The sequence below is a fragment of the Pseudoliparis swirei genome, chromosome 21 (genome assembly GCF_029220125.1).
Source record: "Pseudoliparis swirei isolate HS2019 ecotype Mariana Trench chromosome 21, NWPU_hadal_v1, whole genome shotgun sequence".
Classification (NCBI taxonomy): Eukaryota; Metazoa; Chordata; class Actinopteri; order Perciformes; family Liparidae; genus Pseudoliparis; species Pseudoliparis swirei.
Genome location: NC_079408.1, coordinates 16229548 through 16255464, shown reverse-complemented (window position 1 = coordinate 16255464; position 25917 = coordinate 16229548). Strand labels below are relative to the sequence as shown.

At 43.3% G+C, this 25917-nt stretch overlaps 1 protein-coding gene across 3 annotated transcripts in view; it reads right to left on the bottom strand.

Moving 5' to 3' along the window:
- afap1 (actin filament associated protein 1) overlaps positions 1-25917 on the bottom strand; it is a 72092-nt gene that overhangs the window by 20684 nt on the left and 25491 nt on the right. For 2 of the 3 annotated variants that reach the window (XM_056442229.1, XM_056442231.1), the window contains exons 2-6: positions 24568-24696; positions 15950-16032; positions 4840-4948; positions 4370-4581; positions 4041-4220 (exon numbers count right to left, since the gene is read on the bottom strand). In XM_056442229.1, coding sequence (XP_056298204.1) covers positions 4041-4220; positions 4370-4581; positions 4840-4948; positions 15950-16032; positions 24568-24696 — 713 coding nt within the window. Of the gene's footprint in view, positions 1-4040; positions 4221-4369; positions 4582-4839; positions 4949-5885; positions 7115-15949; positions 16033-24567; positions 24697-25917 lie in introns of those variants that run through there. The other variant, XM_056442230.1, reaches the window with a different exon arrangement.

The window sequence follows — 25917 nt, the reverse complement described above, 5'->3', positions numbered from 1 at the left end:
TATTTTCTATTATTATTATTATTATTATTGGAAAGCAAGCAGTAGTGATGACAGAAGTAGAAGAATGCCGAGATGGGACATTCCCACCCAAACCAGGGACACTTTGGTCCATGGTTGGCACCCTAAGGACACAGGGTGCACCATCCCTGGGAATTCAAAAACGTAATTCAATTGAATTTCTTCGTTCAAGATGCTTTGCAATTGAGAAAGCACTACACACTTACAGTGCCCCACTACAAGTCTATCATGTCAATACACCTGACCAACCAGGCTGCTCCAGTGCTCAGTCACTTGGGAAACCCCGTCAGGAACACAGGGAGCTGAAGCCGTGCTGCTGTATGTGGAGTTGTTTCATGCTATACACTTAAACTATACAACAATCATTAAACAAATACCATGGTGACATTCAAAAGATGGCCATGCATGTCAGTTTGCAATGGACAACAATGATGACCTCTGATGGACAACAGTGATGACCTCTGATGGACAACAGTGATGACCTCTGATGGACAACAATGATGACCTCTGATGGATAACAATGATGACCTCTGATGGACAACAATGATGACCTCTGATGGACAACAATGATGACCTCTGATGGATAACAATGATGACCTCTGATGGACAACATTGATGACCTCTGATGGACAACAGTGATGACCTCTGATGGATAACAATGATGACCTCTGATGGACAAAAATGATGACCTTTGATGGACATCAATGATGACCTCTGATGGACATCAATGATGACCTCTGATGGACAACAATGATGACCTCTGATGGATAACAATGATGACCTCTGGGTAGTCAAGGACGCGTTTGAGAGCACACTTGAGCGATAAGCTGTGAAGACTCAACCGGTGAACTTACAACTTACTTTCCCAGAACTTGGTGCAGAGAAAGTAGCACAAGAAAAGAGAAGTTCGGAGGGAAGATATTGCACCAGTCAGAATCAGGTCAAACTATAGCAGAGGGCCACTGGGAGAGGAGGCAGAAGAAGGCAGAGAAAGACATACACATTTTAAAAAAGGATTGTGAAGGACAAAATATGGAACTGGGTCAGCAACAGTGAACGTCTGGGAGAGTCACGACTGTACCGAGCGGGCGTTGTAAACCTCAGTACTCTCTTACCACGTCTCTCTTCTCTTCCGTTCATTACCAAGGATGACGAGACCCTCTACAGGAGGGAGGTCAACCTTCTGACCACGTGGTGCGGAGCCAACAACCTCCTGCTCAACAACAGCAAGACCAAAGAGATCGTTGTTGACTTCCGGAAAGGCCACACCCATCACCCACCACTGACCATCAACGGTGCGGACATTGAGCAGGTCAGCAGCACCAAATTCCTGGGGGTGGAAATCAGTGAGGACCTCTCGTGGACAGCCAACACTACATCGCTGGCAAAGAAAGCACAGAGGCGCCTCTACTTCCTCCGGAAACTGAGGAAAGCAGGGAGCCCCCCATCCATCATGTGCACCTTCTACCGCGGCACCATCGAGAGCATCCTGACCAACTGCATCACTGTGTGGCGCGGAAGCTGCACAGACCACAGCAGGAACGCCCTGCAGCGCATAGTGAAGGCAGCTGGAAGGATCATGGGTGCCTCACTCCCCCCCCTCCCATCCCTGCAGGACATATACAACACCCGCCTCACCCGCAAAGCGACCTCGATTGTGAGTGACCCTGCCACCCCTCACACGGTCTCTTCAGCCTCCTGCCCTCTGGGAGGAGATACCGGAGCCTCCGGGCTCACACCGCCAGGCTGTCCAACAGCTTCATCCACCAGGCTGTCAGGAAGCTGAACTCTCTCCCCATCCTCCCACTCCGTCCTCTTTCAGACTCACATGTCTGAATGCTGCTAGCACAATTTATGTTGTCTATATGTTTACATGTTTCTTACTATTTTTGCACTTTATGTTGTCTATGCACTTTATGTTGTCTATATGTTCACAAGTTTTTTACTATTTTTGCACTCTATGTTGTCTATATGTTGCACAATTCACTTTATGTTGGACAGAAGAGAAACGCAATTTCGATCTTCTGTATGTTTGCACATATGGAAAATTGACAAATAAAACTGACTTTGACTTTGATTACTGTCTTTCTCCTTCTTTTTCTTCACCGTCCCTTTACTCCTCATGCTTTACCAGCTCGGCCTCATCCCCTCTCTGTCCCTCATCTCAATGCGCTAACACAGGGGTCCCCAACCCCCGAGACGCGGCCCGGTACCGGTCTACGGCTTGGTTGGAACCGGGCCGCGGAAAAAAAGTGAATAAAAAAAGTTGTAATTTTTTAAATGTAATCAGTCGGAAAAATATATTATTTTGAAAAAGGACCGGATACACCCGTGTGTACGTCTGAGCTGCGTTCAGGAGTCTTAAAGTTCGGGTTTATCGCTGCAGGCGAGTCTCACGCGCCGAACCCTCTGCTGGCGGCACATTTCAGTGACAAAGAATCTTAAAACATATTCAACCTGCTCAATGAATTATGTCACTTCAGGGAAATGACAACTGTTTTCAAGTTGGCCGATAAAGTCGCTAGGAGCAGCGTACCAAACACACGTCTGTGTCGCCGTCTCCATTAGCGGCTCGTTGCAGGTAAACAAGCGCACGGCTCACACTAATTCGGCGTAATGATGAGTTGTAGTTTTGGCACTTTATGCCCTTCGTATAATTGTATGAAGTCATATTTATTACGTCATTTATATTGCCGGTCCGTGAAAATAATTTCTGACACAGAACCGGTCCGTGGCTCAAAAAAGGTTGGGGACCGCTGCGCTAACACACTGTTGGCTGGTTCAACAGGGCCGGGCAATGCCAAAGACACCTTTATTTCCACCATCCAAATCGGTGAGAAGAAATGCAAGTATTGCTGTTATTGGAGTCTGAGCATCCTGGGTAGAAGACAAGTTCCAGAGAGACGGACAAGAGTCCAAGCAACACCGCATTCAAGTACAGAGAGAGACACCACTACAGGCCCTGAAACCCTGACGGCCATCGTGCTACAAGTTCAAAACCTTTCCGATATCCAGTCACCTGACTAAACACGCGGAGAAACAGTTTCTCCAAGCAGCAGTTAGTGCTGTGGTAACCAACCAGGTTACTCGCCTTAGCTAACCAATAAACAACGTGGAACAAGTAAAACATCTTTTAATATTTGTGTCTTGACAGCCGTGAAGAGGAACTAGTTGAATTGAGAAATAGACAGAAGCAACCACTGCCAATAAGAAGACTGCTTTCTCCATCAAAGTTCTGAGGGGAAAACTCGCTCCACCCTTTCTTTCTTAACAAGACCCTCAGGGCCAAGAAGGGGGGCGGGGTCTTAAAATAGTGCACAATGCATGGATAAACAGGGAAGACCAGCTGATTCTCAGGAGAGCGAAGACGAGCAGAGGTGAGGAGGAAGAGGGGGCTGTACGGTTTCTTTTAAATCCAAAGACCAGATGGGGTCCGTCTTTCCTCAGAGGAGCTGGCACCGCCCCAACAGCACACAGACGGAGGGGTTGAACAGCAGAACACAGCAGAGTGGAGCTGATGCCGGGAGGGTATGTTTGTTTTGCAGACTTGTCGAGCAGCCAGAGGGAAAGATCAGAGAGTGAAAGAGGAGACGGGGGGAGAGACAGAGAGAAAGAATGTGTGATACCAGAGAGTTCAGAGGAAAAGTACAAAGCAAACATCTTCACGTCAGAGTTAGACCTGTTCAAAACAAACCAGCTAGTCTCAGGAACAGGTCCATCCTGAAGAACTCAAGCTGGGGGCTACACCCTCTCCTCTTCAGTGCTAGCAGCAACATGGAAGTTACAAAGAATCTAAGTGTAACGTTCAAGCCGATCCCAAGAGCTTCCCCCCAGTGTGAACCCCGCGATCATGATCTATGGTGAGTACCTGAGCCACAAGTCATTTTAGAACAGCTCACAAGGTCTTTAAGTCTCTTCACTTTTCAACAATCCAATGGTGACATTATTCTTTTAAAAAGTTGCTTTCTGAGCTGTTATTAAATAGTTGCAGAATCCTAGTTCTACAGGATTGATACCGTTACCTTGAGCCACTCCTCGGCCTGCTCTTTGCTCTGCACAGCCAGCACCAGGGCATCCGCCCCCTGGTGGACAATCTTCAGTTCGTGCTTCTTCTTCTTGCTGTCTTTGGGGATGTGAATGATGCTGCACCCCGTCAGGGTCAGCTCCATCTGGGGGGTGTGGTCTTTGGAGGACTTGTAACACTGGAGGGAGAAAAAAGGGACGCGATTAAACTGGATGTCATGTTTTCTCACTCAACATTGGACTCAGAACTTTCATGTAGCCATTTGCACAAGTATGTCCACCGGTGTGACGTGGGACCTGGACACGGTGCCCTTCTGTGCTCCCTCACCAGCAGCTTGTTGTCTTTGATGACACAGAGGAGTTTGGTCCACTGGCCGAAGCGCTTCTTGCGCAGCAGGAAGGCACAGATCCGAGCGTCCTTCACCAGGTCCATGGACGCTTCTGCAGATGGCCACTGGTGACGCGTCTTCTGGCTCTTCCCATCCTCCTCTTCCTCGTCGTACGACTCATAAGAGCTGCTCATGGCGTCTGAGTCATAGTCTGAGAGACAGGTGCAAAAGGATGATGTTGTTTACATACTGCCTTTTATTTTCTGTCATGAAAGTAAGTACACATAAAACCAGAAATGTACGTGGACAGATTGTAAAGCCTTCTGAGGCAAATTTGTAATTTGTGATTTTGGGCTTTACAAAATAAACTGGATTGAATTAGAAAGAAAGCTATAAATCCACTGTTCATTTAGTGTTCATTAAGTACTTTGCATATGAGTAATGATGTGCATGTAAATCCTCCACCCACTGGCAGTGATGTATTCAGGAGCCTTTCCAGGACTTAAAGGAACCGCTTCCTCGTAGTAGCCTTCTGGTAGAGAGGAGCTGGGCAGAGGAGGGGGGCCGTTGTTTGGAGGCTGCAGAGAGAAGAGAAGCTTCTATTGATTAGTGACAAGGACAAAGTACAAAGTACATCGAGAGAAAACTAAACTTTAACTCTATAAAGCGTTTAACAATTACTTCTTTGCAATTCACGGGCAGAGAATGACAATTTTCAAATAGTTCACTCATGTTAAAGTGTTGTCAAGCACACCTAATATTTCTTAAATATGTTTTATATAATATTAGATACATATATATTATAATATATTATATTTGATATTCTGGTCATTGTACTTCAGACCATATGATTACAGTCATGACAGTAAACGGTATCAAACCAGCAGAACATCCACTGAACATGTTCTAGATCCTCCGTCTACCTCTGAGGACGTCGGTGTCGGTGTCACGTTGTGATTGAGGTAGTTCCGTGACAAAAGATACCCTAAATATCAGGAATCATCTTTGTGCTCCTTCAGTTGACTGAATTGATGCTCCAACTGGGATTTTAACTGTGACTATCCAGACTCTCCCTTTATGAGCCAGCCTCCAGTGGCGACTCAAAGAACTGCAGCTTGTGGCACTTTTGCTTTATCTCTCGGCAGTGGTGGCTGCCACTTAGTCTGATGCTGCGCTCACACCAAAAGCGTCGAGAATATGTGCAACGCTTTTGATGTTACCGCAGCATCAGCATCAATTGTGTCACCCACTCCCATCTTTAATTAATGTTGGTTGCAGTGGTGCTGCCTTGAAAATGTGATTTCTTATCAGCCAATTATAATGTCTGGATTTGTATACATTGGTAACAATAACAATGCCAATGACTTTTCCCCAAATGTATTCATGTTTTCCTTTATTTGTGTTGTATTTGTTAGCTAGTAGTATTGTTATTCCATTCATTTATGGGCATGTATAGGTTTGCCCTTTGTTTTAGCAATATAAAAGACCCAAATAAAACATTGTCTCTTTACGTACCAGTGAGTCAGCATGAACAATACCAGGACCCTGAAACTGAAGTACAGCCATCATTCATTGGAATATTTACACAAGTCAGTACCAGACAACCTCAAAGTGCATGAAATAGTGTAAAACTATAACTTTTTGAAAGGACCATGATCAAGCTGTGATGGCTGCAAACTTTCCTCTTCTCATGGGAAGCCTGGTTTTTATTTTATTTACTGTTGGCATCACTTATTTTCCACTTTTGGCCAGCTATAAAAGAGAGAAACTCCATAACAGTTATGAAACAGTTTGTGCTACGAGCCGTTGGTTAGAGCTCACCCAGTGAGGCGTCAGTGCTGCAGTGATGTCAGCATCCATTGTGGTAACAACGGGGAACACACATAAAAGGGTTTGGCTGACGTGCAGCTTCAGTGGATAACTTCTAAGTGCAGAAAGTATGTGTCATTGAGGACACATTGGATTGAGGAGGACGTGTGTCACAGCGACTCTCACAAGATCCAAGATGGCGTCCCCCAGCTGTTAGATGACTGATCCAAACAAAGATCTCTCTCCTTTGTCCATTCAAAAACCAGACTGCAATATGAAATGGCCCCGACCATTTTGAAGAATACAATGATGAGTGCTTCAACATAATCTGCATCATGAACCAGGGAAAAGCCAGCTTTACTCCAATGAAAAAGAGACTCAGGGGCAACACCATCCACATCTCCAGAACCCCCTTGCTGCACAGATGTAACATCATTCTCGTTTCAATCGAAAGTAAACTTACCGCACTTCATAAAACTCCAGAATTGCCCTCATCGAAGTATTGGACAAACGTTCCAGGCACTGCGCCAGAACCTAAAAGAAAGTCGGAACTAAATAGACACTCACAGAAGAAAACAAATCCCTCTCCAACACTCTGTCACCACCCAGCTCGACTGTGTCACCATCAACAACGAAGCGATGAAACCGACCATGCTGGGCCTAAAGCCACAAGTCTGACAATCTATCTAGTTTTCACAACCATTTCCCCAAAAGACACAGAGGACCCCTAGAAACCATGTCCAATCAGGTCAAACCGCCAACACAGACCGTCGACAATACCACAGTCCAACACACCGAGATCTGGACTGAACAACATCAATAACCGCCCACGGACGATCAACGGCGAATGAAAACACGACAAACCAAGGAACGGACGGCGGACTCAAAGATCATCATCAAAGAGAAATCATGCAACGACACAAACATCCACCAGCTGAACACTGATGATAAAGGGAACACAAGGCAGTCATCTCCACATCCTGTGGCACCTAAAGAGGTAGATGCTGAAATATAAAGAACTGAAGAGTATTTCTTCATTGAAACAATAAATAAAAAATGTCTCTATGGAAACAATGTGTTTGCTCTTCTCCTGACTGGCCTTGTAAGAGAACGATGGCTCATCCCATCTCCTGCCAAGTATGGAGTCCAGAGTGCCGACCTTTCCAACAGCAGCGTCTCTCGTGTTTCTGTGTAAACAAAGCATCTGGCCAGTCAGATACGTGCTTACTACACGCCTCTCAGAATCGGACTATAATGAATTAAAATCATCACAATTCAATCACTTATTCTCATCTTAAATTAACACAAAGCAATAAGGGATCAAAATGGTCACACATCATAAGATTAGTCTCTATGTGGATGATATAATGTGTTGACTGATGACCTCCGGCACTAGATGGACCTGCCACTATTCGTGGCAGTCGGCGCGTGGCAGTCACTGCGTGGTAGTCACCGTGACGTGTCCCGTTTTGCTCGTGGACTGACGTTTTGAAGACTCGAGTTTTGTCCATCACCATCTTGGATTACGGCTTGAATGGAGGTGACCATATTTGTAATGTGAAGTAGTGACGTAGTGACACTGTATAACTCTCTGGCAGCAGCAGTGCCGTGTCAGCCTAAAGCATACTCACATCACTATGACTATTAAGCAACCATAGCATCGATAATCATGCAGAAGCTAATTTTTTGGATGAGCATTCTTCCCTCCGAGCACTGCAGCAGGATGAAATAAACTTCAGAGAGTGATCCAACCGCTCTGCTATTTTATGACTCAAAGCTTAGAGGCACAGAGTGTGTTTGCATAAACGCACACTTGAATCTAGACGGGCATATAAACACACAGCCTGACGTTTCCCTGAAACAACAGCTTGGCCCTGTCACACGAGTGGTCAGGAGATCAATTATGATGCAACTCACTAACTTTAAAGAAGTGATTCATTCTGCATTTTATTCAATGCCACGTCCCAATGTGATATTATGTAATAATTGTCGATTGCGCTACAGGCTCACTGACAATGACACTGGACTCGATAGCCCCTCTGAAGAAGAAGACAGTGAGGCAGAGGAGGTTTGCTCCCTGGTATAACCCTCAGACCCGCAAACTAAAGCAAACATCACGAAAGCTTGAAAGCATATGGCGTTCAACTAATCTGGAAGAATCCCGCTTAGTTTGGCGAGATAGTCTTAAAACTTATAAGAAGGCCCTCCGTAATGCCAGAGCAGCCTATTACTCATCAGTAATAGAGAAAAATAAGAACAACCCCAGGTTTCTCTAGTCTTAAAAAGTAGGATGGGAGCCAGAGCCTTCAGTTATCAAGCTCCTCTTGTATGGAACCAGCTTCACCTTCAGTCCTGGAGGCAGACACAGTCACCTCATGTAGAGTAGACTGAAGACTTTCCTCTTGATAGTCTTATAGTTAGAGCTGAATCAGGTTCACCTGGTCCAGCCCCTTGAGATGCTGCTATAGGCTTATAAGCTGCTGGGGGACGTTTTAGGATACACTGAGCACCTATCTCCTCTTCTCTCTCTACTTATGGATGCATTTTCATCTCTCCATCACACATTATTAACTTGCTTCCTCCCCGGAGTCCTTGTGACTTCACATCTCATAGGGTCCATTGGACCTGGTGAATCTGAAGCTGGTCCTGCCTCCTTCCCAACGGCCCTGCCTTCCTCTTTATGCCTCCCTCCTCAAGGGCCTGGCCTCACTGGTCCAGCGTCTTTCGCGATGCTTCCTGCCATCACATGACATTTGCTCGTGGTACCATCTCGTCCTATGGACGGTATAGACAGGCGTAACATAATAATCGTTCTGGCTCCGGATGTTGCAGAGCCATAAAACGTGTAACAAATATGCAAGCAACACTGCAACTTTATATTATCATAGAATTCATATTATGTCATACTTTATTCACCTAAAGCAATGACAATAAGAGCTTGAAGGAGTTGTTCATGTGCCTTCATGGTTTGAATACTGTGCCTCCCGGACGAGAATACATTTCCACAGGAAGCACCGATACAACCATAAGACCAGCAGCCGGAGCAGGTCATGTGCATGGATGCAGATCAGAAATGTCAGAATTCCACAGTCATAATGTGTAATTAGCTAGTGGTAAAGGAGTCCTGACCTTGGTTTGGACTACTTTGAGTGGGAGGTATGTCTGCTGCTGCTGCTGCCCTGAAACTCACGTCCAAACATTTATGCCAAGTATCAATTTTTGCCCTGCGTAGGAGGACTGGACCTGAATAAATGTTTCTGCTGTTGTGCCAATGGGACGCTGGAATGGATAAACGGAGTGGACACAGGAAAGCCACTCCCTTAGGAAAGGCTTTGGAAAGGGAACACTGCATTTCCAATGAATCTTGGCAAATGACCCGATGTGGAAGCACATAGGTTTCCAACTTCAGCCCATCTTCACAGATTCTCAGAATTTTATTTGACAGTGAAAGATGTTGAATAAAACCAGTTAGTATTGGTGGATTACAAGATCACCATTGGAACTTCAGATATAAAGTAGTTTTTGTGTGCGTTTTAAATGTTGCTAAAATGACGTTTTGTTTGTAATATCGATGGTCGAAAAAGTTGTTTAATGATCAAAAGACACTTTCAGGTGACTAGCAGTTGTAGCATCTCCAAGGATGGACCTGAAATAGTCCTGGTTGAATCATCAGGACCAAAGATGATTAACAGTTTTAGAAAATAACTGGTTCTTCGATTAAAAAAAAGAATTTTCAAGCCGACATAACAATGTCAAATCATTAAAAAATAATGTTTATTTTTGGATAAATAATCATTAAAAAATAATGTTTATTTTTGGTTAAATTTTTTACGATTATTTGTGTGTGTGTGTATATATATATATACACACAAATAATCATATACAGGACTGTCTCAGAAAATTAGAATATTGTGATAAAGTTCTTTATTTTCTGTAATGCAATTTAAAAAACAAAAATGTCATGCATTCTGGATTCATTACAAATCAACTGAAATATTGCAAGCCTTTTATTCTTTTAATATGGCTGATTATGGCTTACAGCTTAAGAAAACTCAAATATCCTATTTCTAAATATTAGAATATCATGAACAAGTATACTAGTAGGGTATTAAACAAATCACTTGAATCGTCTAATTAACTCGAAACACCTGGAAACACATTTTCAAATGTTTGATTTTGTTTTGCTGTTATAAATCTTTTTTTTTACTTGGTCTGAGGAAATATTCAAATTTTATGAGATAGGATTTTAGAGTTTTTTAAGCTGTAAGCCATAATCAGCAATATTAAAGAATAAAAGGCTTGCAATATTTCAGTTGATTTGTAATGAATCCAGAATGCATGACATTTTTGTTTTTTTAATTGCATTACAGAAAATAAAGAACTTTATCACAATATTCTAATTTTCTGAGACAGTCCTGTATATACATATATATATATTATTCTTATTCAGTCAAGCATATATGCATTACTACTGGAACACAAATATGGAAGTTGAGTGCTTTGAATCAAAACTGTAAACTTGTATACTTGAAGAAAGACAGATGCAAGTACCTAAAAGGTACCAAAAGGTTTTATTTGGTGACCATATTTGGAATGTGAAGTAGTGACGTAGTGACACTGTATAACTCTCTGGCAGCAGCAGCGTCCTGTCAATCTCAGTTAGCCCCGCCCTAAAGCTGATCGCTATGTGGTCAAAAGGACCATCATTTACTAAAGGAACATCTGAGTTATTAAAGAAGAATTTGTTCATAAAGTTCCATTCAATGGGACTTCTTTTTGCAACTGAAGTCACACACACACACAACCACATGCACAACTACACACACACAACCAACTACACACACGCACAACGACAACCACACTACAGAACTGTACACATTTGTGTCAGACTCACTGTGATTCTTAAAATTATAAAATGATCCCTTAAATCTGAATATTTGTTTCAGATTTATAAACAATAAATGTTTTGAGTGGAATATTTTACAGTTGGAAAACAAACTCGTTAAGAATTGCCTTTTACGCTTTGAATGAGTTAGCATTGCACAAAGATTATTATATTATGAAATGTGTTCTTACCCACAATGCAATCGGACAGTTGTGTTAGCCTCCTTAAGCCAGCAGCCGAGATGAGGAGCGACAGAGGTGTGGTGACCTCACTTCTCCCTTTCCCCAAAAGCCCAGATGATGTTATTTCTCAAACTTGTAGTCAAGTATCAGTGAGAGAAAACTACAGACATGGTAGTCTGGGCCCAGAACGATGACGGTGACGCCGCAGCACGCTCACTGCTCTCAAGTGCAGCGTTTGGATTGTTTTCGGGTTGAGATTGTTTCATCGTTGCCGTCTCAGGTTCTTTACATGCAGCCGTTGTCTGGACAACAATGTTTTAGAAAGACGTGGAACCATTTACAGTCAGTGCTAATGTCAACGTGTCACCAAAGAAAGTCCATTCATTGTGTCTGTCAGCCGCCCGGGACGTCATCTGCTTCAACAGTAAACTGTATTAGCTCTCTCGTCTTCGAGACTGCACAAATAGCTACAATTTCCCCTCAGTGCTTTATTAAGTCATTGGGATCACATCATGTGTCAGAAAAAGAAGAAAAAAAATCTTGGCATTGTAAAAAGTCTTCAAAAGCACTTGAATGGGGGAAAAAGTCGTGAAATAGTTTTTCCATTTGTGGCCCAGTTTCTCAGCGGGGACTTTTTCCACAGAGTGTGACTGTAAGAAGGCAGAATACATTCTGAAGCCCAGATGTACTCATGCTGTGTGGCCATGTGTCACTCACTGAGCACCCAACTTAGGACGGCATCAATCTCCAAGTAGGATCCATTCGATAGGATCTGCTAAACATCCCAGCCCATGACAGAATAGTGATGATGTCACTGGATGGTTAGCTGCGGTGAACCAGGCCTCAAAGCTGGGGAACCCCACTGAGAAACGAAGTCAAACCGATTCATCAGCACCAAAATATACCGTGCAACAAACTCCCAGAACCATTTCTGAAGAGGTACACAGACCGATTCAAGTGAAATGGTGTGAGTCGGACCCAACTCCAGCCTGACGCACCGACCCGCTACAGTGTGCTCCACTTTCAGGCTCCAAAACATTTGGTTTGGCCAAATACAAAAACACAATGCCGCTGGTCTGCGGCCACCAACATGGCAACGGCCTGCTGTGAGACGGAGACGTGACTCTGTGTGTACAGTATGGTCTACACTGGAACACAAGGCGAAAGCACAGACACATATTTATCTTAAAGAAGGCTGGAGGCGGAGGGGGTTGTCTGATTCAAAATGAGAGGGGGAGGAAATGAATTCCAAATGGAACCCAGACTGCAACCTGGCTGCTGTGTATACAGTGTATCCATCATCTCAACACACTTTGGTTGACTTGCCTGAAGGGAGGGTCTGTTTGGGGGAAGACGGAGGAAGGGGTTGGGAGGGGGGGGGCACTGCTCTCCAACATCAACACAGATGGAAATCATTTGTCTCGACAAAGGGACCGGTCCACATTCTACGTGGAGGCGGAGCCTCACACAGTCTGATGCTGCGACTGCAATACGGACTCTAATGGAGCTGTTGCTAGAACGATTAGTCAACACTTACAGAGAGATGCAGCCTCTTTGAACTGAGGATGTGCATCTCGTCTCCGGTATGATGAATAGAATATTTAGGGGGATTTGGCTGTTGGCCGGACAAAGCAAATCATTTCCTTTCAGCCATTAGCTGCAAGTCCCGAAGGCATCAGCTGTGTTGTTGTTCACAGGAGGAGAACAGACGTGTGAAAGGTGAGTGAGGCCTTAAAGAAGAGTCTCGTGCTGCTGATGCTCCTGAGACACAAGTCGATGGGCAACATGAAGTCTGAAGACTCCAGGAAGCAACCAGCATGTGACCAGACACGCATCCTTCCCTGAATAGGTCAGCTGGTTTTCTCCATCTGGAGGTCCATTTGTTTGCCTCATGGAAACACACATAATGTACAGTCGATGTTGAAGGATGTTGGTTCTGACTGCTTGACAGCTGGATGGAAACGGTTCATGTGGCCGAGGCCGTGAGCTCGTTGATGATGACAGGAATGTGGTCCATGCCAAAGATAAAAGAGCAACGTTGGTGTGCCATGAATCCTGGATATGAAAAGCGAAAGAGGGAGATCATTGTCGTCCGACAAGACTTCAGCGGGCTTTTGCCACACTTAGTGGCCCTTACGTTGTAATGAGAGACAGGCCGTGTGTTTTGTGGGCTTAGATATGTGTGTGTGTATGTGTGTGTGTTCACGCGTTACACATTGTCACAGGGATCCTCCCCTCAGATCCCTTTAGTGATTTATGAGGAGGGTCACACTGACTGGTTGAGTGTAGACCATGTGTGTGTGTGTGTGTGTGTGTGTGTGTGTGTGTGTGTTTGTGTGAGTGTGTGTATGTGAGAGCAAAGTTACGACTCAAGGTCATTACAGTCCTGCACACAAATGATTATTGATTATGAAGAGCTCAAGTAACAGGATGAAGGGAAGTATTTTAAAAGAACTAAAAGCGTAATAATCACATTCAAAATATGTGAATTATATTATTATTTAATTAATGAGTTTACACACACACACACACATACTAACTGAACAACTAGCATGGTTTTCTTTAGGCTGTGGCTACTTGGTGACGCAGCAGGATGACAGCTCCAGGTTCTGCCGGTCCAGTGGCTGAACGCAGGCGGGAACGGGCGGTGTGTGACACTGCAGAACATCGAGTAAACCCATCATGAAGGTCCCTATAATTTGATGACTGTTTGATTCACAAGCAGAACATTGCAAACGTCCACTCTAACCATTCTGGATGACGTTTTGGTACTTTACGATTAGTGCAATAACACGGTCGCTGTCAAACATTTACGACTGCATTTCAAATCCACAAGAGCTCCGTTAACTATTATTCCTTATATAACGGAGAGCAAAGCCACAGGCTCTCAGCGTCGGTTTGGCTCCACGGGTCACAGACAGAACGTGGCTCCATTCTTTCTGCTGCACAGACAGAAACTCATGCTAACATATGACATGTGATGCATTAGAACATGAGAAACAAGGTCCAGGCGTTTTGTCTCTGGACCGTTTGACCCTGTACTCTTTTCTATTTCGTCTGCTCCCCTTTGTTCCCTTTGACCATCTCTCTGTTGGGCCAGTCTCACATATACAACTAAAAGGAATGGAGAGCAGCAGAAAGGATGCTTTCTCTCTGCCTCAACAGCTGATCCAGAGGTCAGAGTGGAAATGTAATGCAAGAGACCGCAGCAGAGAGTCAAAGAGCTGGAAGAACTAAGAGACAGTAGCTGGGTCTCCATCCAAGTCCTGCTCGGCCACCAGCTCGGTCCCTGAATGTTATCATTGGAAATAATGAAAGGATGGATGGACCACAAATACAAGCCAACACGATGTGCTCAGCAGCCTCATTATGTATCAACTGGTCAGAATCAAGAGCAGCAGAGGAGGATCCCTCTATCGGGATGGACAGAAGTACAATATATGTCATCTATATATATACCCTGAATGATTTAGGCCATTGCACCCATATTTGATGTACACTTGGCATATAGGTGGCGCTGTAGCAGCATCTTCTCCAGAGACATGCAGGCGTGTCCTTCACAAATGCAGAGAACTGTTATTGATAGAAATACAGCCGCCGCGTGGGAAGTCTGAGTTAAATATGAATCAACTATTACCAAACGGACAGCCCTTTGTGCAGGGCTATTGTTATAATCAGCTCCAAGAAAACCAATCCATAACCGATGATGGAAGTATCTACAATAGTGTTATCACCTCAGCTGACCGTTGCACATGTGCAGTATTGATCGGGCCGGTCCTAGCAAAGATATCATCAATTCTGTTAATGTTTTTAAAGGGTTTAACCCGAGCCAATCATATCACATCCATACAGAGTTAGTTCTACATCGTTGTTAAAGAACAATAGATGTTGTTTTGAACACACTGGTATCAAATCGATAACTGGTACTGGCTTAGATGTAAGCCTTTTATTTCATTTTAAAAAATGACTAAGACAGTAAATATTGCTATGAAGACAGGAACAACAAGCAGGGGGACTTAGCTCCTCCCCTTTCATCCTGGGCTGTGATTTCCAGAACCACACTGGGTCACTGGCTGCTCATGATGTGGAACAAGGTGTTGCGTCTTATTGTTATGGTGACGAGGCTTTGCACAGAATTACTTAATGATCAAAGTATCAAATCCTCTCTCTCCTGTAATCCTGTAGCGGTCCCCACTGGAGCACTAATACAGGATTATCTTAAACACATCACACAGCCTCCACATCCCATTAGATTACCACATCTCACATTTATGTTGCTGTGCTTTTATTCAACCTTTAACCCTAATGGCGGATGCTTCATACTACAACTTTACACAATGCTATTTATAGTTATGTACTGGTGCCACATGGAAAGCTATGATTCTTTTGATTAGAGTCTTCAGTTAACTGAAAGAAAAAGTCTGATTCGTGCATTTCTTTGTTTGGACAACATTTAACAACATTGGCTTATTTTGTTACAAGTAAAAACTGAAAACTCATTGCAATGGCACCAGACTCAAAACGATTCAAAAGCTTTCCAGCCCTAATTCATTCCATTCCGTCTGTCCTTATAATCCAGAGATGAAAAAAGACACATTTTATTTAAATACTTTGAGAGAACATCTGAAGCCGAGCATGAAGCCGCAGGACTAAATGTTGGCAGGTGACTCTTCAGCTTTAAGGTCAAAGGGTCAGGGTCTTACCAGCCAGGGGTGAGGGATCTCAGGGAGGGGCATCTGAGGCGGGGCCGGCAGACCACTGTGGATCTCGGACTTGAATGATGGCTCTGGGAGGAAGGATCAAGTATCAGATCACGTGACAACGTTCTTAACTAAACATGTAGACAGTGGGAGGAACTTTGATGTTATCGCATACAACTTTCACCGGTTGGACGACGAGTCACAGCCGGCTCTGATGACACAGATAGGAAAGGACACAATGGATGACGGTAAACTAAAGGTATGTATTGTAATGAAGTAAAGAGACTACCATTGTGAAGTGTGTCAGTAACATCAGTAATGTAAACATGAATACATGAGCATGATGAAGTGCATTAGTAATGTAAACATGAACACATGAGCATGATGCAGTGCATTAGTAATGTAAACATGAACACATGAGCATGATGCAGTGTATTAGTAATGTAAACATGAACACATGAGCATGATGCAGTGTATTAGTAATGTAAACATGAACACATGAGCATGATGCAGTGCATTAGTAATGTAAACATGAACACATGAGCATGATGCAGTGTATTAGTAATGTAAACATGAACACATGAGCATGATGCAGTGTATTAGTAACATCAGTAATGTAAACATGAACACATGAGCATGATGAAGTGTATTAGTAATGTAAACATGAACATGATGAAGTGTATCAGTAACATCAGTAATGTAAACACGAACACATGAGCATGATGCAGTGTATTAGTAATGTAAATATGAACACATGAGCATGATGCAGTGCATTAGTAATGTAAACATGAACACATGAGCATGATGCAGTGCATTAGTAATGTAAACATGAACACATGAGCATGATGCAGTGTATTAGTAATGTAAACATGAACACACGAGCATGATGAAGTGTATTAGTAATGTAAACATGAACATGATGAAGTGTATCAGTAATGTAAACATGAACACATGAGCATGATGCAGTGTATTAGTAATGTAAACATGATGAAGTGTATCAGTAACATCAGTAATGAAAACATGAACACATGAGCATGATGCAGTGTATTAGTAATGTAAACATGAACATGATGAAGTGTATCAGTAACATCAGTAATGTAAACATGAACACATGAGCATGATGCAGTGTATTAGTAATGTAAACATGAACACACGAGCATGATGAAGTGTATTAGTAATGTAAACATGAACATGATGAAGTGTATCAGTAACATCAGTAATGAAAACATGAACACATGAGCATGATGCAGTGTATTAGTAATGTAAACATGAACATGATGAAGTGTATCAGTAACATCAGTAATGTAAACATGAACACACGAGCATGATGCAGTGCATTAGTAATGTAAACATGAACACATGAGCATGATGAAGTGCATTAGTAATGTAAACATGAACACATGAGCATGATGCAGTGTATTAGTAATGTAAACATGAACACATGAGCATGATGCAGTGTATTAGTAATGTAAAACTAGTTTTATCTGCTAAAGTTACTGTTGTATTTGTTGTCTAAAGCTGCTAGATTGTTAGTCTGTCCTGTTTTAAGGAGTTGTTTTGGTAGAGAGGTGTGTCCTGTGTTCCGACACCTGAATCTTCACTGATTGGACGAGCGATCATCACCTGGTTTCTATTGAGTGTCATTTGAATACCAAAAGCCAAGGGGCGGTGTCAACGTGGCTGGCTGAGTGTCTTTAAAAAGATCTCCCGGGGCCAAGTCTGCAGTGTGCATTTTCTACCTGTGAGGCGAGACTACTGACTACTTGGATCCTGCTAAGTATCTTCTTTAAACTAGTTTTATCTGCTAAAGTTACTGTTGTATTTGTTGTCTAAAGCTGCTAGATTGTTAGTCTGTCCTGTTTTAAGGAGTTGTTTTGGTAGAGAGGTGTGTCCTGTGTTCCGACACCTGAATCTTCACTGATTGGATGAGCGATCGTCACCTGGTTTCTATTGAGTGTCATTTGAATACCAAAAGCCAAGGGCGGTGTCAACGCGGCTGGAGGTAATTGGTACTAACTTGGGCTCATAACCGGGTGGGGTTTTCGCGTCAGCTGTAGCGTCAGCGTGACTCATCGGACAAGACTCGGAGGACAAAGACATAGGAGTCTTCCGTTGGAGTCTTCGGGGGTGGCTGAGTATTTCCCCATTTTTTAAATATGTGTGTCTTTTCCATACCTGTGCGTATCTCTACCGTAGTTACTATAGGACTCGCTCATTCATGTGCCGGAACCCCTCCTCTGTTATCCTTCCTACCCGTTCTACACACCCAGCACCTGGTCACAGGAGGCCTCTGGAACTGTCAGTCAGCCAACCGCAAGGCCGACTTCATCTCTGGCTTTGCTGTGGAGCAGTCGCTTGACTTCCTGGCTCTCACTGAGACCTGGATCACAGCAGACAACACGTCTACCCGGCTGCTCTCTCCTCTGCCTTCTCCTTTAGCCACACACCCAGACCCTCTGGTCGGGGTGGAGGTACAGGTTACTCATCTCACCCACATGGTGTTTCTGTCCCTACCGCTTCCACTCTTTATCCCACTGACTTTTGAGTTTCATGCGGTGACCGTTACTCATCGGTTCAACTTCACATTGTTGTTCTCTACCGTCCCCTGGTTCTTTGGGAGATTTCTTGGACGAGCTAGGCGTCCTCCTATCGAACTTCGGAACCACGGCCCCCGCTCATCCTTCTGGGTGACTTTAACATCCAGACAGAGAAGTCATGTGATCTCTTACTCTTACTGTCTTCCTTTAACCTCTCACTCAGTCCCTCCCCTCCTACTCACAAAGCCGGCAACCACCTTGACTACATTTTCACAAGAAACTGCTCTACCTCTAACCTCACTGTGACTCCTCTCCATGTCTCTGACCACTTCTTCATCTCTTACTCTCTCTCGCTCTCTGGTACTGACAACCCACCCATATCTACAGACTCTGCACCTGTACGCCGCAACATTCGCACCCTCTGCCCCTCCTCTCTGGCCTCCTCTGTCCTATCTGCTCTCCCCTCAACTGACTGCTTCTCACTCATGCATCCTAACTCTGCCGCAGACACTCTCCTCTCTTCCCTGTCTTCATCTCTTGATTCTCTTTGTCCTTTTAAGACACGACCGGTTGAAATCCTCTCCGGCTCCGTGGTTGTCGGACTCGGTGCGCGCCGAGAGAGCCACCCTGCGAGCGGCGGAAAGAAAATGGCGCAAATCGAATCAAGCGGAAGACTGCTCTTCTATCAATCTCTCCTCTCCTCCTTCTCTTCCTCTATCTCTGCAGCCAAAAGCTCGTTCTACCTGACCAAAATTCAGTCTTCCTTCTCTAACCCCAAAAAACTCTTCTCTATCTTTTCCAACCTCCTTGATCCTGCTTTTACCCCTCCTCATCCCACCCTTTTGCCGAGACACTTTGTCGACTACTTTACTATCAAGATAGGCGACATCGCTCCTCCTTTACAAATCCATCTTCTATCACCTCACCAACACTAACTTCTTCATCCCCCTCTCTTTCCTCTTTCACCCCCTTGTCTCCCAATAAAGTTCTTAGCTTGGTGACCTCCGCCCGACCGACCACCTGCGCCCTTGACCCCGTCCCGTCTCCCATTCTCCAGGCTATTGCTCCTGACCTTCTGACCTTCCTCACCCATCTTATTAACAGCTCCCTCTCAACTGGCTGTTTCCCTAACTCTCTGAAGGAGGCGAGTCAACCCTCTCCTGAAGAAACCCACGCTCGACCCGTCTGAAGTCAGCAAGTACAGACACGTCTCACTTCTTCCTTTTCTCTCCAAAACTCTGGGCGAGCTCTCTTGAGCCAAGTGTCCTCCTATCTCCACAGTAACAACCTTCTTGACCCTCACCAGTCTGGATTCAAGGCCGGCCACTCGACAGAGGCGGCCCTCCTTGCTGTCTCTGAGCAGCTTCACACTGCTAGAGCAGCCTCTCTCCTCTGTCCTTATCCTTCTCGACCTTTCTGCAGCATTTGACACCGTGAACCACCAGATCCTGATCTCTTCTCTTCAGGACCTGGGGATCTCAGGCACTGCACTCGCTCTTTTCTCTTCCTACCTTAAAGACCGCACCTACCGGGTAACTTGGAGAGGATCTGTGTCTGATCCTTGTCCTCTCACTACTGGGGTTCCTCAAGGCTCCGTCCTGGGTCGCCTCCTCTTCTCTCTGTATACAAATTCTCTCGACTCTGTCATTCGTTAACATGGCTTCTCCTACCATAGCTATGCTGATGACACCCAACTGATCTTCTCGTTTCCACCGTCCGAAACACAGGTGGCGGCACGAATCTCTGCCTGTCTGACTGACATCTCTCAGTGGATGTCTGCTCACCACCTGAAGATCAACCCTGACAAGACTGAGCTACTATTCCTTCCAGGAAAGGCTCCCCACCCACGACCTGACTATCACCTTCAACAGCTCTGTGTTGGCCCCTACCGGACTGCCAGGAACCTCGGGGTGACACTCGACAGTCAACTCTCCTGACGGCCAACATCGCTGCGACGGCAGCGTTCCTGTAGGTACATGCTGCACAACATCAGGAGAATCGTCCTCTTCTTACTCAGAAGGCGGCGCAGGTTCTGATCCAGGCTCTGGTCATTTCACGCCTCGACTACTGCAACTCCCTCCTGGCTGGTCTACCTGCTAAGGCCATCCGACCCCTGCAGCTCATCCAGAATGCAGCAGCTCGACTGGTCTTCAGCCTCCCGAAATTCACCCACTCCGCTCCTCCGCTCTCTCCACTGGTTACCGGTGGCTGCTCGCATCCGCTTCAAAACACTGGTCCTGGCGTGCCGTGCTCTGAGCGGATCGGGCCCGTCTACATCCGGGATATGGTCACACCGTACACCCCGGCACGTTCACTCCGCTCGGCAACAGCCAATCGACTTGTGACTACTGCACCTCGAGCTAATCACTCGAAATCCAGACTGTTTGCTGTCCTGGCTCCTCAGTGGTGGAGCAGGCTCCCCACTGACATCAGGACAGCAGAAAGTCTCTACATCTTCCGTCGGAGACTGAAAACACACCTTTTCCGACTATATCTGGATTAAAACACAGATTAGCACTTCAGTGGCACTTAGATAGCACTTACTTATGGTACTTTTGTAGTTCGACTATGTTGAGGAAATGTTACTTCCTGTATTCTTGTTGTTCTTAGTTTGTACTCTAGGTTGAAATGCACTTATTGTAAGTCGCTTTGGATAAAAGCGTCTGCTAAATGACATGTAATGTAATGTAATGAACACATGAGCATGATGAAGTGCATTAGTAATGTAAACATGAACACATGAGCATGATGCAGTGTATTAGTAATGTAAACATGAACACATGAGCATGATGAAGTGCATTAGTAATGTAAACATGAACACATGAGCATGATGCAGTGTATTAGTAATGTAAACATGAACACATGAGCATGATGCAGTGCATTAGTAATGTAAACATGAACACATGAGCATGATGCAGTGTATTAGTAATGTAAACATGAACACATGAGCATGATGAAGTGCATTAGTAATGTAAACATGAACACATGAGCATGATGCAGTGTATTAGTAATGTAAACATGAACACATGAGCATGATGCAGTGCATTAGTAATGTAAACATGAACATGATGAAGTGTATCAGTAACATCAGTAATGTAAACATGAACACATGAGCATGATGCAGTGTATTAGTAATGTAAACATGAACATGATGAAGTGTATCAGTAACATCAGTAATGTAAACATGAACACATGAGCATGATGCAGTGTATTAGTAATGTAAACATGATGAAGTGTATCAGTAACATCAGTAATGAAAACATGAACACATGAGCATGATGCAGTGTATTAGTAATGTAAACATGAACATGATGAAGTGTATCAGTAACATCAGTAATGTAAACATGAACACACAAGCATGATGCAGTGCATTAGTAATGTAAACATGAACACATGAGCATGATGAAGTGCATTAGTAATGTAAACATGAACACATGAGCATGATGCAGTGTATTAGTAATGTAAACATGAACACATGAGCATGATGCAGTGCATTAGTAATGTAAACATGAACACATGAGCATGATGAAGTGCATTAGTAATGTAAACATGAACACATGAGCATGATGCAGTGTATTAGTAATGTAAACATGAACACATGAGCATGATGAAGTGCATTAGTAATGTAAACATGAACACATGAGCATGATGCAGTGTATTAGTAATGTAAACATGAACACATGAGCATGATGCAGTGCATTAGTAATGTAAACATGAACACATGAGCATGATGCAGTGTATTAGTAATGTAAACATGAACACATGAGCATGATGAAGTGCATTGGTAATGTAAACATGAACACATGAGCATGATGCAGTGTATTAGTAATGTAAACATGAACACATGAGCATGATGCAGTGTATCAGTAACATCAGTAATGTAAACATGAACACACGAGCATGATGCAGTGTATTAGTAATGTAAACATGAACACACGAGCATGATGCAGTGTATCAGTAACATCAGTAATGTAAACATGAACACACGAGCATGATGCAGTGTATCAGTAACATCAGTAATGTAAACATGAACACACGAGCATGATGCAGTGCATTAGTAATGTAAACATGAACACACGAGCATGATGCAGTGCATTAGTAATGTAAACATGAACATGATGAAGTGTATCAGTAACATCAGTAATGTAAACATGAACACATGAGCATGATGCAGTGTATTAGTAATGTAAACATGAACATGATGAAGTGTATCAGTAACATCAGTAATGTAAACATGAACACATGAGCATGATGCAGTGTATTAGTAATGTAAACATGAACATGATGAAGTGTATCAGTAACATCAGTAATGTAAACATGAACACATGAGCATGATGCAGTGTATTAGTAATGTAAACATGAACATGATGAAGTGTATCAGTAACATCAGTAATGTAAACATGAACACACGAGCATGATGAAGTGTATTAGTAATGTAAACATGAACATGATGAAGTGTATCAGTAACATCAGTAATGTAAACATGAACACATGAGCATGATGCAGTGTATTAGTAATGTAAACATGAACATGATGAAGTGTATCAGTAACATCAGTAATGTAAACATGAACACACGAGCATGATGCAGTGCATTAGTAATGTAAACATGAACACATGAGCATGATGAAGTGCATTAGTAATGTAAACATGAACACATGAGCATGATGAAGTGCATTAGTAATGTAAACATGAACACATGAGCATGATGCAGTGTATTAGTAATGTAAACATGAACACATGAGCATGATGAAGTGCATTAGTAATGTAAACATGAACACATGAGCATGATGCAGTGTATTAGTAATGTAAACATGAACACATGAGCATGATGCAGTGCATTAGTAATGTAAACATGAACACATGAGCATGATGCAGTGTATTAGTAATGTAAACATGAACACATGAGCATGATGCAGTGTATCAGTAACATCAGTAATGTAAACATGAACACACGAGCATGATGCAGTGTATTAGTAATGTAAACATGAACACACGAGCATGATGCAGTGTATCAGTAACATCAGTAATGTAAACATGAACACACGAGCATGATGCAGTGCATTAGTAATGTAAACATGAACACACGAGCATGATGCAGTGCATTAGTAATGTAAACATGAACACACGAGCATGATGCAGTGTATTAGTAATGTAAACATGAACACATGAGCATGATGCAGTGTATCAGTAACATCAGTAATGTAAACATGAACACACGAGCATGATGCAGTGTATTAGTAATGTAAACATGAACACACGAGCATGATGCAGTGTATCAGTAACATCAGTAATGTAAACATGAACACACGAGCATGATGCAGTGTATTAGTAATGTAAACATGAACACACAAGCATGATGCAGTGCATTAGTAATGTAAACATGAACACACGAGCATGATGCAGTGTATTAGTAATGTAAACATGAACACATGAGCATGATGCAGTGTATCAGTAACATCAGTAATGTAAACATGAACACATGAGCATGATGCAGTGTATTAGTAATGTAAACATGAACACACGAGCATGATGCAGTGTATCAGTAACATCAGTAATGTAAACATGAACACACGAGCATGATGCAGTGTATCAGTAACATCAGTAATGTAAACATGAACACACGAGCATGATGCAGTGCATTAGTAATGTAAACATGAACACACGAGCATGATGCAGTGTATCAGTAACATCAGTAATGTAAACATGAACACATGAGCATGATGCAGTGTATCATTTACTCCTTTGTTGCTCTCCTGAAGGGTTCTTAGCTTTTCCCTCCTAAAGGGTTTTCTTGGGGGACTTGTTCCTGATCTGACGGGAGGATCGAGCCAGAGGATGTTGTACGTGTACAGATTGTAAAGCCCACTGAGGGGAGTTTGTCATTCGAGATTTTGGTCATCACAAAATAACTTGAACGATTGAAGGATGATGAGGATGGACGAGGATGCTGATGGATGGTTACAAAGGTAAATATACACAGAGTCATGCAGCCCTATCAATCCAGATATCTGTAAAGTGGTGGATGGGTGGTGGATGCATAGATGATGTTTAAAATAAGCTCTGTGAGGGGTTTGTCTTCTCACCTTTATCCGACAGGACTCTGAGGAGGATGTTGGAGAGGTGGATCTTCTTCTCTCGAACCCCAGCGCTCAGATACTCCCTGTCCAACAGGTCCAGGAACAGACGGAGCTCACACACCAGCTCCTCCATCGCTGTACACACAACACACAAGACACACACACACACACACACACACACTTTAGGGATGCCATCATCATGTCACACAGACGTGTTTCACATACTACCCTCTTTAAATGTGATCATGTATGGCCTTCTTAGAAGTCTGATCTGCAGTAAGTTGGAGACGTTTCTAATCTTCAAGCCATTTCGCGGTCTCCAAAAGTACGGCCCTCCATGTGATAACGTCTGTTGTGGTTTGGCGCTTTATAATAAAAAATAAAATGTACTTTAGAAAGTACCGGAATTGATTTCTAGCCTCAGATCCCCCATGATGCTACACTGTGAACAACGGGCAGAAGGAGAGCGAGTCAGTAACAGCTGACATGGAGACACCACCTGACCATCTCCCAGGTCCATAGTGTTAGCTCTACTGTCGTCCTTTATACTGTTAGAACTAGAAGCATGGTTATATAACACACACACACACATATATTTATTAGAAATGCACCGATCAGGTTTTTGGTGCCGATCACGATCACTGAAATCAGTATCTGCCGATCACCGATAATACCGATCACCGATCACTGAAATCAGTATCTGCCAATCCGATAATACCGATCAACGATCACGGTGTCGATTGAAGCATTCTATTTATTGTGTAGCATTATTACCTAGTACTATGAGGAAATACATATATAAAGCACCTCAAACATGAAAGAAATTAACGATTTCTTTAAACATTTAGGATTTTTACTTTGAAAAATGTCCTAATTGATACATTAAAATAGTTTAATTGCTATTGTAGGGGATTCCAGATATGTATGGAACACATCTGCATTATTCATTTCCTGGAACTCTTGGGGAAATCTATATACAGGACTTTTTTTAACATACAAAAGTCTGACTTATTTTTATAAACTCTTCCTTGGTCCAGTAAAAATGTTTTAATGTTAGCATAATTTAAGCTAAATCTCAGAAATGATCTATAAAGATACAAAATCAGTTCATTGTTTACTTTTATATGTAATCGTGTATGATTTGTCGACATCTTATTTTGATAAACGGATGTTGTTTCACGTGGTTCTTTCCGCTAACTTTGCAAAACCGGATGTTGTCACATAAATCCTTCCGCTAACTTTATCAAAACCCTCGCGCGCTCCCGATCGAATGCGTTTACCGTCAACATCAGTCTATAGGGGCTCAGACATGTGAGTGTCGGCTGAGGAGACACGATTTCAGTTCAAAGCGGTGTG